General features: G+C 36.0%; 3 protein-coding genes across 4 annotated transcripts in view; 2 read left to right on the forward strand and 1 right to left on the reverse strand.

Annotated features, from left to right (window-relative positions):
• Nucleotides 1-96: 96 nt before the first annotated feature.
• Nucleotides 97-3,071, reverse strand: LOC107693128 (glucosamine 6-phosphate N-acetyltransferase-like). The gene is made up of 6 exons (XM_016492393.1): nt 2,964-3,071; nt 1,990-2,153; nt 1,838-1,900; nt 1,632-1,759; nt 1,455-1,516; nt 97-1,311 (listed from the first exon to the last, which is right to left on the reverse strand). The coding sequence occupies exons 1-6, from the start codon at nt 2,969-2,971 to the stop codon at nt 1,164-1,166; spliced, it is 573 nt and encodes a 190-aa protein (XP_016347879.1). The 5' UTR covers nt 2,972-3,071; the 3' UTR covers nt 97-1,163.
• A 5,638-nt stretch (nt 3,072-8,709) lies between these two features.
• On the forward strand, nt 8,710-10,819 carry LOC107693087 (suppressor of cytokine signaling 4-like). Its single transcript, XM_016492332.1, has 2 exons — nt 8,710-8,818; nt 9,666-10,819. Exons 1-2 carry the CDS (start codon nt 8,710-8,712, stop codon nt 10,817-10,819), a joined length of 1,263 nt encoding a protein of 420 aa, XP_016347818.1.
• Nucleotides 10,820-13,874: 3,055 nt separating this feature from the next.
• The window catches only part of LOC107693129 (WD repeat and HMG-box DNA-binding protein 1-like), a 17,249-nt gene continuing 16,279 nt past the window's right edge, over nt 13,875-14,844 (forward strand). The window contains exon 1 of one of the 2 annotated variants that reach the window (XM_016492394.1): nt 13,875-13,969. The gene's annotated coding sequence lies outside the window, so the exon portion shown is untranslated. The remainder of the gene's footprint in view (nt 13,970-14,844) is intronic. The other variant, XM_016492395.1, reaches the window with a different exon arrangement.

Below are 14,844 nucleotides of genomic sequence, written 5' to 3' on the forward strand. Positions count from 1 at the left end.
ATCAATCCCCGGTGTAAAGATATGACCGTTTATGACAGGACTGTTGGGTGTGGATAGATTTAGAACGATAATCCAGTTTCATTGAAATACATAAACTTGAGATTTATCACTGATTTTTAATGTAACATTTACAATCCATTCACCCACTTGTCATTCAATGGTTTTACATCAATTTTAAAATATAACAGTTATAAAAGCACAAATAACATCACTGCCACATGTTTAGCTGTTGATTGACAGATGAGACCCAAGCATTTGAATGCCGGCTCTCAGTGAAAGTACAAAAATAAAGGCATTTAGTTTACAAAGATATGCTTTCATTGCATTAGGATGTATTTTAAAATAATTTATTTTCCTTCATCTAGGTTTTACACATAACTAATGATTATCACCAATGGCTAAGACTAAAGCCAAAATTGAGAAAATACATGAACATAATAAATAAACGTAAACTTTTATTCTATTTCTGATCTCTATGTTGAAGACGAGTACCTGCAAGAGAAAGTAAAATAAGTTAAAACCGTTCAATACGGCTTTCATAGATAGAACTCACTTAGAGAATGAGAAATGTGAATTGAGTTTTGGTATTTTAAAGAGAATAAAACACAGCATTAACATTTTAAGTAAAAGGGAAATATGCCTCAGAGTTTTGTAAAGAGTATATTTGAAAACGGTTTGTTTTCCCTCAAAAAAAATGTATAGAAATCTTTACATTAGAAAACATTCAAGTATGCAAGCCCTTCTATACAACAAAATGTTTAGTCTTTTCTCTTAGACAGGCCACAGTGTTTCTTCTTGTGACTGTAAACCGCACATTCTGTATATGATTTGAACTGTTTTCTGTTTCTATAGCAAGTTATGTGAAGCGAAAACATTTTAAATAGAAAACTGAATAACTTTTAAAGCAAGTGCTTGATGTTGACTGCGGACATTTAGAAACGTTCATGAATATGCACTTTGTTCTGTGTTATAGTGAATTCAAAATGCTCATTTCAAAATATTTTGTTATTGTGACTTAACTTGTCACCAAATTATCAAGTTTTTCTTTTTTTTTTTTTTGCTGGCTAAAAAAGGTGCAAGTTGGAGGTAGTCCGATCTCAGAAAATAGAACCGATTAAGAGCTCTAAAGCAAACATTCTGTGATGTTCAAGATTCTTTTGAATTCAGTCAAAGAACCGGCACTGCATGTAAGTCTCATCTGAAGCGGAGTAGCCAAACTTATTATAAAACTCCACATTTTTCGGCGCACACTCCAGTGTTACTTTGTAGCACTGCAATTTTTTGCTGAGGAGAGTCAATGTTGATACCAACCTAAAACACAAAAACAAAAGTATTATGTTCAAGGTACATAGTTTTGATACATATCTTAAAAGAAATACAGTATTCATGAATATATACTATCTGAAACTCATGATTAAAACTATTGTAAAAGTGTTTCTAAAAACCAAACCCACAGTTTTCCAAGCTGTTTCCCTCTGCATACGTCACTCACAACCACTTCTTCCACACGCCCCCTCTACCGGGACAAAACCCCCCAAAATATTATAATACTGCACTATGAAAATACAGAAAATAAGCTCAATTGTAAAATACTTATTTAAAACCTAATAATTAAATATTAAGTCAATTACCTTTGCACAAGCATGGATAAATTTGTGCTCTATGATGAGTGTTGCTGTGGCAACAATTTGTCCAAGGTTTGTGTCTTCCACCACGATCACATAATAGTCTCCAGATTTCTTCATATGTTCAAAATTTGCTAAAAAAAAAAAAAGTGAGTATCTTATACTGTGAGATGAAGAACTGTGGGGTGATTTGCATTAGGAACATGCAGTACCTTTGAACTGTTCTTCTGTAACATCCCCAGCCTCTGTGAGCTGTGATAAGACCTTATAGAAGCCTAAAAAGGCAGAAAGACCAACATATGTTTATCATGATTGTTTGAAGAACTGAACATGAGTGGGCAGAGTGCTGAACGGTAACCAGTACCTCGGTCTAGGTCAGCAGTACAGAGAGGACGGAGGACCAGACCTTCTCCGGGCTGAGAGGGTGAAATAGGGGGCGAGAAGGAGACGGTGTTGCTGCTCCAGTCCAGCTCTTGGAGCAGAGAAGGATCAAACAGGGGAGTTTCATCGAGCAACATTCCAGAGGCCCTATAATCAAATTACATTTTATACAAATTTATCATCGAACAGGAATCCCTGGCAATAAATGTGTACTACTGGCAACAATTTATTTGGACTTTGATCATTTAAACATTTACAATTCAAAGTCAAACTTCTGTTGGCATAGTACGTTATTATAGCTAACTAAAACTTAAACCATAAAAAAAAACTTTTTTGTTACTTGAAGTAAACATTGACTGTAATAAAATAAAAATAATATAATAATAATAAAATATATAAAAAAAATAATTTAAATTCAGCTAGCTGCCAAGGAAATTTGGTTTAAAATGTTTATTTAAATATTAAAGTTTAATTTAAATGAGTAAATTAAAATAATACTGAAATAAAAATTAATAAAACTATATCCAGATAAAACTAATAACACTTAAAACTAAAAAATATACAAATGAATACATTTATTAATAAAAACTAAAATAGTATCTCGATACTAAAATAACACCAGACACACCTTAGATACATAGATTTTTCTTTTCGAGGTGTGTTATTATTACAAACCATAAATCCAAAAGTATGACATAGTACAACGTCCAGTTGTACAAGGCAAAGTTCACAATGCAGTGTAGAAAAAGTACACAATATTACGTCCAGGAAATGATTAGATTCATTTCATATTTTTGAGTTCAATCTGCAGTTCCCTGGGGTCGAAATCAACCTCCATTCTCGATCTGTTAATTCCCCAAATACCATCCGTATGTTCAATCAAATGTCAACAGAGCTCGCAATCAAATTGTATTAGATTCATGTAGCCTATCTAAGATCAATTTGTCATTTACTTACGGAGACATATGGATATTGACCGCTTGAATGAATCCAGTTACAGAGATCTTCAGTGTTCCAGCATACACACTTCCTCCTGCGTTATTATTTTTTTCCTCCAACACGATAAGTCCCGCCCTTCATCCAATCACTGTTTGCTGTGTTTGGTCCTGTTATTAACGACGTCTCAATTGTCCAATCACAGACTGGCTTGAACTGGCTCTGACCAATCAGCACAAATATAGATCAAATGAAGGGCGGGGCTTGTCAGCTTGCGGGTATTGCTCCCTCCTCCCTCTGTCTGCGTGCGTAGAATATGACGTGGCGCGGCGCTTAACGAGGGCGTGGTGGCGCAATGACGTTCGTATCCGTCTAGGAAGGAAAAGCTGTTTAGCAGGATAAATATAAAGTTTACAAACTGCTTCTGTGACCTTAGATGTGTTGAATATGAAAACCTAACACTGTCTGGTTCGACAAGACTGTCAGGATTGAAATGAAAAGGTGCCTGATGCTAATTCCTAAATAGTTCCGTTTTTGTTTGTTACCACATTATGACCCCTTGACAAATTGATATGGAATTTATGTGGATACAATGCAACTTATTTTTTTTTTTATTATTAAAAAACATGTAAATTATATTATATATATTGTTTTTACGGACATTAATGATTGCTTGGCTAAAATAAATTTTAAAATTTATACATTGCTTGCAAAAAAAAGTATCAGTCAGAATACATATTATTTTGACCAGCGGTTAGAGAGATTTGTGGTCTTGTTGCTATCTAGTTTTAAATGACTGCTTTCTAGTATCCTGTATTGCAGGGGTTAACAAGGCCATTCTAACCAGCACAGCCTTGACCCTCGGTTTCTTGTCTTGACCTCTTCTAAGGACAGGCTGTGTAAACTGCATACTCAGACATACTCGGCAGCAGTTACTGGAATTCATCTCTCTTCCTTCTTTTATTGATTTTCTCAAGTGTCTAAACAAAAAAATTAATCATCTCTTCAAATGTTTTTAAGGAACTTTCAATAGATATCTGCCGGATATGAGTGTACAGAAAGGACTAACAAGAAATTTGAGACGAAAACACCTTCCAATGATCCCAAGTCGCATCCATGTACACGCACTGTAAGCATTAAAATATTAAATTAAAACAGACCACAAAGCAGAAAAAATAAAAAAAATCTCTCTCTGTGTCTGTCTGTCTCTCTCTCTCTCTATCTATACAGTATATTAATAGATTTCTCTTATTTTAAGAATGCCCTCCTGAACATTTAAAAATGTAATTTGCTAACAAATGAGCAAATAAGCCTTAATGATGTGCCTTGTCAATATGTAATTAATTTGCGAACAAAATTAGCAAACAAGGCTTATTGGTGTGGCTTGTCAATATGGTGCACACGTTTAATGAAATAATGATGGTATAGACAAAGCACTTGTGACAATAGTAATTCCTAAATGTGTCTCCTGTTCCTGCTTAAAAATGCTGCAGGCATCCTTAATAAGCTCAATAACTTGCATGAAAAGGGAAGCAGAGAGACAGCAGGCATTGAATGAAGCTTGCGGGAAATAGAGAGGCTGAGAGCACAAAAATGCCTGCAGAAAGCTGATATACTAGTTCACATGACTAAACCATGGATCATTACATTGAGTGGAAGATGCAAATCATGGAAATACAGTCTGTTTGTCTTTAATGACTGTACATGGACAGAAAAATGAGACTGCAAATATTGGCCTTAACATTATTATTATTATTATTACAAGAACAGGTTTATTAAAACAGACCAATATAGGGTTCTTGTCCAGTTTCATGTGTGTACATAAAATAATTAATATGATGTTTAAGGACAAATTGCTAGTGAAACTAGAAGCAATCATCAAAAAAACCAACAACATTCATAATATACAATGCAGGTTTATGGAAAATTAGGAGGCAAGCTAGAGAGGTGTATATTTTAAATTCATTAAATTAAAACTAATTCAGTTCCTCAAACTTATTCAGTAATTAAAATAACCCATGTAAGTTATTTAATACATTTACAATACAGAATTGCAAAAAAACAAACAAAAAAAAACTAGCTTTGTTTTGATTGGGTATTTTTAATGTGTTGCTGTGGTTGTGTGGTTGCTAGGGTGTTGCATATAGGCTCGAGTTAAAGTACCAACATTGTTTGACTTCAAATGGGTTTCCCTAACACGTCCCAGTCTGCTATTGGTCAGTCAAACAGAAAACCCTGCCTCCAAACTTACGCCACTGGTTGAGCCAGTGTCGATATATTGCGAAATGTTTTGATAGCACCCTGGAGGCAAATCAATCTTCAGATGCTTTAGATGTCTCTGCATATTATAAATTATTTTAACATTGAAAAACTACACATTTGACTTTAAAATAATGTATAGCAGACCTTCAAGCAATTTGATTTCTCTCAAAGCACCATCACTAACCTGTGACTGTATTACTAGCCAATTAAAATGTATATTTTAAATGAATTAAATTTGAACTAATTATATCCCCAAAGTAGATCTCAACCTAATTCAGTAATTCAAAAAAAAAAATGTGCATTTGCAGTACAGAATTGCAAAAATAAGCTTAACTAGCCGTTTTTGCGAACCAGCTGTAGAGGTTTTTTACTGAATGTTCTTAAATGTGTTGCTAGGGTGTTCTAGGTGGTTGCTAAGTGGTTGCTTTCTGGCTCAAGTCAAAAGTGTAAAATGTCTATGAGATTAAAGTACTAAAAATGTTTGTCTTCAAACAGGTTTCCAGAACACATCCCTATCTGCCATTGGTCGATCAAACAGATAATCCCGCCTCCAAAAACAAGCTATTGGTTGAGCCAGTGTCACTATGTTGGGCTGAGCTGCAAATACAAATAGAGTAATGTATAGTGTCATAGAGACAAATCAGTTTGCAAATGCTTTACTCACTTGTCTGCATATTAGACAGTATTTTAACATTCAAAACGGACACACTTTGACTTTAAAATAACTTATAGCAAACCAAGGCTATTTGATTTCTCTCAAAGCACCATAACACATGCAGACAAACACTACCCAGAGCGCCTCAGCCTCAGCTGCAACAGCCGTTACAGAAGCCGTCCACTGATACAGATCAATGGAGAGAACATGAACACAAGAGCCATGGAGCCAGAGACTTCCCGCTGATTTAATTACAGACTTTCCATCACTCAAAGAGCCACCGTTCTGAAGCAACATCAGTGCATCTACACTTGAATGATGGTTATGCGATATTATCAGCCAGACACGCTGCAAACCAGTGCAGACAATGGAATCATAGCTGCAGGAGTCTTTTACTGAGAGCCTTAAACTTCTGTATTACCATAAACATGTCTTTAGGGAGGTGTTGACACTGTACACTGAAAAAAAGTGCTCATGAAATGAGAGTGAAGCTTGTATGGCCTTAGTCTTACAATTTGACAACACAATCAAATTAAAAATTCATGATGTCCATGGTTGCTCTGCTGTGCATCAGATCGATAGCACAGTAATAGCTGGCATATCTGAGACTTGCTTGGCAAGGTTCCCTCTTTTTGATAAACTGTGCCATGTTAATGGGCATAGTGAGTTACTGTCCTCTTTCTGCTTGAAGATGATTTCTCTCTAGCATACAGATATACAGTAGCCTACAGATTTGTGCACATATGTGATACAGGAGATTCTTCTCCCAGTTGTCTGATCCTGTTACTTCTTCCAGCTAAACATGCTTCACTTCTGCCCTGTGTGGTCTGGTGGGACTCCAAATTTAGTCCAAGTATATAATAGAAGCAGTACAATTCTGGTAATTTATGGGGCAGGAAGGTTCGAAATGATGCTGTCTGCCAAGTGATAAAATTCACTGTAAGAATACACTTTGAAATGATAAATAAAAGTAAACAATGCCGAATAATGTCAATTATTTATTGCAGCTTTTTTAAATTCCTGGAATGCAAGTAATGCACCTTAATGCATCTTTTTTATTATAACACACTGTTTTGTTTTGTTTTGTTTTTCATTTTAGGTCAATCCAACAGAGGCAGATAAGCTAAGCAGGTAAGTTTAATTTTTTTTGTGTGGTTTTGTAGTCCTGTTACCCCCTTCCCAACATGCACTGGGGCATAAATAATTATAGTTGTATTGTTTGACAGTTTGCCAGTTAATTTACGCTGTTGTCAATTATAATATTGTAATGTTGGGAAATATTTGTTCCTTTACTTAAAATGATAAAGTTATTAGATTTTTTTTTGTGTGTGTTTCATGTAGCAAGTTTTGGGGTCTGTGTGTGGAATTGAAGATATTTTGAAGAATGTTGATAACCAAACAGTTACTGGTAGCCATTGACTTACTGTACATATGGGCAAAAAAAACCCCAAGGAAATCAATGGCTACCAGCAACTGATTGGTTGATAACATTTTTCAAAATATTTTCTTTTGTGTTCAACAGAAGAAGGAAATTCTTACAGGTTTGGAATAACATGAGGGTGAGAATTATGACAATTTATACTTTTTAAGGTCTGTTAAATTCTACAAGAAGGGAAAATAATATTATAAGAGAACGGACTGAATACAACGGTTCTTTATTGCTCGGACATCTGTAAGGCAAGAAAGGGGGTTAAGTGGAACAACTGAATCATTTGTGCCTCTACACATTGATCCAATCAACCACTTTTAACAGATCGCAAGAAAATTCATCACTCAATTTCTTGGATGCCATCCTGCTGGCCTCACACACTTAAGAGAGAGAGACTGATTACAGTGCAAATGTAAGAAAACAAGATGCACAGTGTTCTTCTGAATAATTCATAGCTATACAGTAGCGTGCCTGTGATATTAAAATAAATGAGAGTAAAATATTTTAAAGGGGTCATATGATGCGATTTCAAGTTTTCCTTTGAGTTTTGCGCAGTGCAGAGTAACGCGTCGTTTGTGTGTGTGTGAGTGAGGGGAACAGGGTCACATCACAGGAGAGTGAACTGCCTGTCAGAAATCATAGCACGTCAGCTGTCTTATCCGCGGCTTGTGTACTGCATAAAATAATGATCTTTAAAAAAGCATCATATGATCCCTTTAACATTTCAGAATGACATCACCAAATGACTTCACAGCCATAATGAATTATTTAATTTATTTTGTAATCCATTTAGCAGGCCGGAAATGCATGATATTACTCTTGATATTTGATACTTTCTGGGTGATACCAAGAATGGACTCCATGACCAGCATCTGAAATGGGTGTCAAAAATTGCCTTTGTGCTTGCAAATGTTTGCCGGATGTTCCCAAATTAAAGTAGGGCACATATCAATCAATAAATCAATGAAGTAGAGCTCTCAGTGTCTGTTCAGAGATTTCCCATTTCCTTCCTAACAAGGTTGCCCTCGTAAATAGATGTCCGTTATTATTGACTAATTACATTTAGCTCATTGATTCATTGATGGTCAGTCAAAGTTCACAGTAAGAGCTAATACATTTTAAAAGCTTTTAATGTTGTGGGCGTGTGGCTTATTTAAGGGATAGACACATTTTTGCACTTATTTTGCAAGTAAAAAAAGCCTATAATAATATAACAGCTATAATAGATATGATAGCCTAATACTGATATAGATTATACATCGTATACTCATTTAAAATTCTCAATGTCATTTCTTCAGGACAGCATATTCATCGTTGGATATGATAGGTTAACTGTCCATTGACAAAAGTACCCCTTCCGTCCAGTGAAGGGCAAGTATTCCTCTGAGGAATTGATACTTGAGAGGTTTTAAATAGGAGGGATGTGCTTCCTCCCTTCAGTTCATGCTGAGCTCTCACTGCACAAACTCCAGGCATGGAATAATTCATCACTCCTCTGTGAGGACATCAGATTTTCCATCCATTCTGAAGGTAGGATACATTTGGATTTCATTCATATAAAAGATATTGAAAAGGTAGAGTTTTTTGTCTGTTAGTTGTTATATTGTATCTGTCTGTTACTTGTATAGTTGTGATATGCAGTTATATACAAAGTATAGAAGTATATCCTTAGCACAGATGATTTGTATATAACGTATAACGTTTGATACAGTTTTACAAACTTTAGTTTTACAAACTTTACATTTTTTGATTATTAAATGTAAAGTAGTTTACTTAAATTTGAAAAACCACTTTAAATGTTAGTTATTTATTATTTTAATTTATTTAACATATACTGCACATACACAAAATATACATTACACAAATAGAAGTAATTTTATATAATGCATATCATGTTTTGTTAATTAATGTATGAATAGAAAAATTTTGATAATGCATATTATATTTAGGTAGTTCTATTTTTTTTTTTAATTAATAAATGTAAAATATTTTTAAATTAAATTTGAAACAAAAAATACTAAATGTAAATTGAATTAAGTAGATTAAAATAACTAAATTAAGTCAATTATTATTTTAATTAAATAATAATTGCATGCGTGTGTTGTTTCCTGGAGCACTTTCTTCTTTCTCATTTTTATATAAAATAATGTGTTCCTCTAATTTACAACATATTAATAAAATCATGTTCATTTCCTGAAAAATCAACATAAAAATTTTATTTGGTACTGTAGTCAGTAATGAATAGTCTGTGCATAAATATATGCTGTATTCGTTAATTTTGTTATAAGGTATGCCTTGTACTATAATAGCATTAATACTATTAGTATTCTTCATATTTTTCTTTGCCAATCTTGATTTATTTTTCAATTCTATGCAGCACTTTTCCAAAAAGGGCCTGCAGCAATGTCAGAGAGGAAGCCCAAAACCTCGGATACACGTCCCAAGAACCTGCGGAGCTGGAGCGCTGATAGTTACATCTGCAGTATTAAAAAACGCTCCCGTGGGTCACGCCATGAGACAGCGTCCAGAGGGGAAGAGGTGGAAGGAACAGACGACCAGACTGTACGCTCTGCTTCTTGTCCCCGGAGACGTCGAGAGCGAAAGTGCAGCTGCATGATCCCTGGAGAAACGGATCCGGACTCTCCTTGCAGGAAAGCCCTGTCCCGCCGGTCTCTGAGGCAGAAGTTTCAAGACGCCGTCGGCCAGTGTCTCCCTCTTCGCAATCACCACCAGTCTGGTTCCTCACGTCCATTCTCCGTCCTTCTTTGGTCCAAAAGGAAGATTCATGTGTCCGAGCTCATGGAGGACAAGTGTCCGTTTTCTCCGAAATCCGAATTGGCTCAGTGTTGGCATCTGATCAAGAAACATGGCACTCACACCAAACCTTCTTTAAGCATCGAAACCGAACCCAAAGGTCCCTTGTTATCCTCTTCTCCTCCAAAGCTCATTTCATGGGAAGAGATCAGCTCTACTGGGGCTTCTAGTCTGGATGACTGGGATCTGTCTTTTGCACATGGAGACACTCAGTGCTGCGCCCACACTGACTACATCCTGGTTCCTGATCTGCTTCAGATCAACAACAGCCCTTGTTATTGGGGTGTCCTGGATCGTTTCGAAGCTGAGCAGCTTTTGGAAGGGCAACCAGAGGGGACCTTTCTGCTCCGAGACTCTGCCCAGGATGAATACCTCTTCTCGGTTAGCTTCAGACGCTATAGCCGCTCCCTCCATGCTCGAATAGAGCAAAACGGAAAGCGCTTTAGCTTTGATGGCCGTGACCCTTGTATGTACAGAGATTCCAGTGTCACGGGCCTGTTGAAGCATTACAGTGACGCGGCCACATGCCTATTTTTTGAGCCTCTTCTCTCTCGCCCACTACCTAGGAACTTTCCTTTCTCTCTGCAGCACATGTGCAGAGCGGTCATCTGTAGCTGTACAACATATCAGGGCGTTGACGCCTTGCCTTTACCCTACAGTTTGAGACACTTCCTTAGGCAATACCACTATAGATGCAATGGAGCGTGTGCTGTTTGAAAACTGACAGAAATGAGACAAAACTCCATGTTGCTTGATTTGACAGATTGAAAGGCACAATAAATGTATTCAACACACAGTATGGTGGAGGTAGTTACCATGCAACACAAAAACACTTTATGTTTCTAATGCAATTTTGTGAAAACCGAAGATATGCAGGACATCAGTTGACATTTCTATACTATTAATTTTGTTTTTTGGCAGATTTTCTACTAGGCTATGTGAATTTGATTTGTCTTTTTATTGTTTTGTATTTCTCATCTGTTAATATACTTTATTTACTTTTGTATGCATTATAAAGTTCTGTGCCCTAGATCTTCATGATAAAACAGTAAATTAATTGAATTAATGAACACTTTTCACATTTTTGGCGTTCTCATAAGCAGAAGTTGTCATAATCGATTAAACTTCAAGAGTGGTGGTGAACAGGAGATGACGGCAAAACATTTTGTATTCCCATTTACTCTAAATCCACTACAGCGTTTCCATGATTTTCCAAAAGAAGGAAAAAAGTTTGTTTAAAGGGTTAGTTCACCCAAAAATGTAAATTCTGTCATTAATTACTCACCCTCATGTCGTTTCAAACCCGTAAGACCTTCGTTCATCTTCGGAACACAAATTAAGATATTTTTGATGGAATCTGAGAGCTGTCTGACCTGCATAGACAGCAACGCATCTGAAATGTTCCCAAGCCCAGAAACGTAGCAATGAGATCTGTAAAATAATCCATGTGACATCAGTGGTTCAACCGCAATTATACGAAGCTACGAGAATACTTTTTGTGCGCAAAATAAAAGAAATAACGACTTTATTCAACAATTCGTCTCCTCCGCATCACCCTGGTGCCATTTTGGAGAATATCCGCTGGACGTAAACAACGTATGCTGTTCTGTGTCAGCTGCGTCACGCCGGATCTGTTTCCTACATTTTTGTGATTTGATTTGAACGGAAACAGCGTATCCGTGTGACGCAGCTGTTGTTTACGTCCAGCGGATATTCTCCAAAATGGCACCAGGGTGATGCGGAGGAGACGAATTGTTGAATAAAGTCATTATTTTTTTTCTTTTGCGCACAAAAAGTATTCTCGTAGCTTCGTATAATTGCGGTTGAACCACTGATGTCACATGGATTATTTTACAGATCTCCTTGCTACGTTTCTGGACTTGGGAACATTTCAGTTGCGTTGCTGTCTATGCAGGGTCAGACAGCTCTCAGATTCCATCAAAAATATCTTAATTTGTGTTCCGAAGATGAACGAAGGTCTTACGGGTTTGAAACGACATGAGGGTGAGTAATTAATGACAGAATTTACATTTTTGGGTGAACTAACCCTTTAAAGCAGTCCTTTGCTGTTTTTTGGAACACTCTCACAGCAGTGTTTGTTTTTTGTAATTTACCGCCAAGTGAATAAGCTATAACACAAAGTATAGCATTATAAATGTATATTCTTATTTTTTTTTAAATATGATAAACTACTACTAGATTTGCCATGTTAATACCTGTGCAAACGCGTCATGACACGGTCATGACATTTCTTTCATGATATGAATGTAGTTTCATCTAGTGGCAGTTTTTCCTATTGTAGTACTGATTAGATACCACTAGATGGCAGACTTGTAAAACTGACTTGACACTTTCTAACTGCTAGATTATCTGTCTTGTATTTTAGAACTAAACAGTGCCTAAACCGTTTTTGTTTGAGTTGCAAAACCTTGTCAGGATATTATTTGATAGATCTGTCCAGTATAACCAAGCAGTATGGAAGCAATTCAACCAAATATTGTAGTTACACATTTTCAATAAAAAACAAGCAATAGAGTCAACCAGTTAAACTGAGATTGATTTGTTTCACTGTGCTAAACCAAATCTCCTCTCAGATTATGTTTGATCACAAGCGTCTACTGTGTGACAATCTGGGGTTCACTGAAGTACATAGACAAAATGAATCGAATGGCATATATTGAAAAGATTAAAAGTGAGATGTTCTCACTTTTAACAAAATGTGGAATGATCCTCTCTTACAACTTAGATTTAGTTATTAGAGATATTATGATGATTTAGCTAAAGGTCATTGTCTTTAGTACATTTACTACATGTGCTCACCTTGGAAAACTGATTCTCAATATCCTGAGAAAGGAACCATTACTATTGATCTGCCAAACCCACTGATGTTAAATATTAATGTTCCTGAGATGATCAAATCTGCTTTATGAATTTAAAGTGGACCATCTTTATCTTGAGCTTATACATTTATAGTGTATACCTTTGTGAAATATTGTAAGAATTTAGACAAATGTTGCATTCATAATTAGAAAATACAGACAAATTTTATACTATTGATTTCTGTTGTTGTTGCTTTATTTATGTTTTCCCCTAATTCTCACAGAAATCTTTCTGCATTTTTAGATTTTCAATAAGGCATAATTAATTTTTTTCTTGTTAAACTGTTTTGCTTGTGGGGGCCATTGGCTGTCACAATTTAGGTGATTTCAGATTTTACTATGCTTTTGGGGACGTTTGGTCTCTGCAATGTAGTAAAATCTGGACACACATTTACAAACATAAGGACAGAAACTAAATGATGCAGAAATGACATGCCCCAATGTGGCCATTAATCTTATCATCATAATATTTGGTGTTGCATTTCAGTCTACAAGCAGATACAAGATCTGCTTCCTGGATTACATATCAGATTGTTCAGCAAACAGACAATGAGGATAATGTGTCTATTCTCTTGCACAGGACTAAACGTACAACCCCAGGCTGTATCACATTATTGATGCGTATGTCTCATATCAGACAGTTTTGCTGCAGGCAGTTCCATTTGTTTGTTGTTTGTTAAGAACGACAACATTATTTTTACATGCACCTCGAACATTTTAAAATAATAGTAACCATTAAAAATGACTGACTGACTGATTCATTTATAATAATAAATAATTATTTTTAGTTTATTTTTAATGTAGAATTAATGTATCTGTAACGTCAAGACACGTCAGACGTAGGGTGGGACTAATACTCGGGCTCAGCCAATGACTTTTGAGAAAAGTTGTACAGTCCGTCCCACTTTTAAACGTCACTGTGGTCAGCGCGGGAGATGTGAGGGAGTGTGTGGCGCTGAATATTGAGAATAACCGCCAAACTAAAGCTGTAAGTAATGCTTGATTAATATATGTATGCAGCATATGTCGCTGCGTTGTTATTCGGTTATATTTGATTATTGTGACACATGTAGTCATTTGAAGACTTGTGTTTTTATTCCGCGGTTGTTGATGATTTTGCTTGTAAAGTAACGTAGCTGACGTAGAGGCACATATGCACCTCTTTGTGCTTAAAAGATTAAGTTATTTGTCTAAACTTGGGATAAAATTAGCGTACTTTTAGTGAAGGCTCTCTATGTTTGCATCACAAACCAGTTACACAAACCAGACATAATTAAATTTTTTGTTGAGAACAGTGTCGTTTGTACACCTGATCATAGACATTCTTTTCCTTGATACATCATTTTGAGAAGTTAACTGTGTGTGTGTGTGTGTGTGTGTGTGTGTGTGTGTGTGTGTGTCCTTGAGCGAGTTGTGATTGAGGACGCGGGCGCAGCCTCAGTCGAGTTGCCAGATACACGCATTATAAGCATCTATGGATTTTCTTTTCCCCCGGAGTGTCTATTTACACTAAATGCAAATAGCCCGCCTTGTTGATAGAGGCTATTTACGGTAGCTCCACCCACAAATGTATTATAGGGATAGTCAACACTATAAAAGACGGCAGTTAACCGTCAGTTTAGTGGTGTAGATTGTAAAGCGCGCACCGTGGTCTTTTTGACGCGATCGACTCGGGTTCGAATCCGCCTTTTACCGAACTTTTTTTCTTCTTTTTCCAATCTCATATCACATCAGAAACCAATTTATTTTCAATAAAAATGAAGGAAACAATCAAAAAGTTGAAGATAAAGTATCGGGTAGGGTTAGGGAGGGCTTTATTGTCCCAATAAGGTGGCATCCATTTAATAATTTGAATTAAAATTA

The sequence above is a fragment of the Sinocyclocheilus anshuiensis genome, unplaced genomic scaffold, assembly GCF_001515605.1.
Source record: "Sinocyclocheilus anshuiensis isolate Anshui unplaced genomic scaffold, SAMN03320099.WGS_v1.1 scaffold222, whole genome shotgun sequence".
NCBI lineage: Eukaryota > Metazoa > Chordata > Actinopteri > Cypriniformes > Cyprinidae > Sinocyclocheilus > Sinocyclocheilus anshuiensis.

Coding starts and splice junctions, on each gene's coding strand:
- LOC107693128 (XM_016492393.1), bottom strand. Junction 1,760..1,837: donor TACAGAAGAACAGTTCAAAG/GTACTGCATGTT, acceptor TTTTTTTTTTAG/CAAATTTTGAACATATGAAG. Junction 1,517..1,631: donor TTATCCATGCTTGTGCAAAG/GTAATTGACTTA, acceptor TTGTCCCGGTAG/AGGGGGCGTGTGGAAGAAGT.
- LOC107693087 (XM_016492332.1), top strand. CDS start 8,710: ATGTGCTTCCTCCCTTCAGTTCATGCTGAGCTCTCACTGCACAAACTC. Junction 8,819..9,665: donor ATTTTCCATCCATTCTGAAG/GTAGGATACATT, acceptor AATTCTATGCAG/CACTTTTCCAAAAAGGGCCT.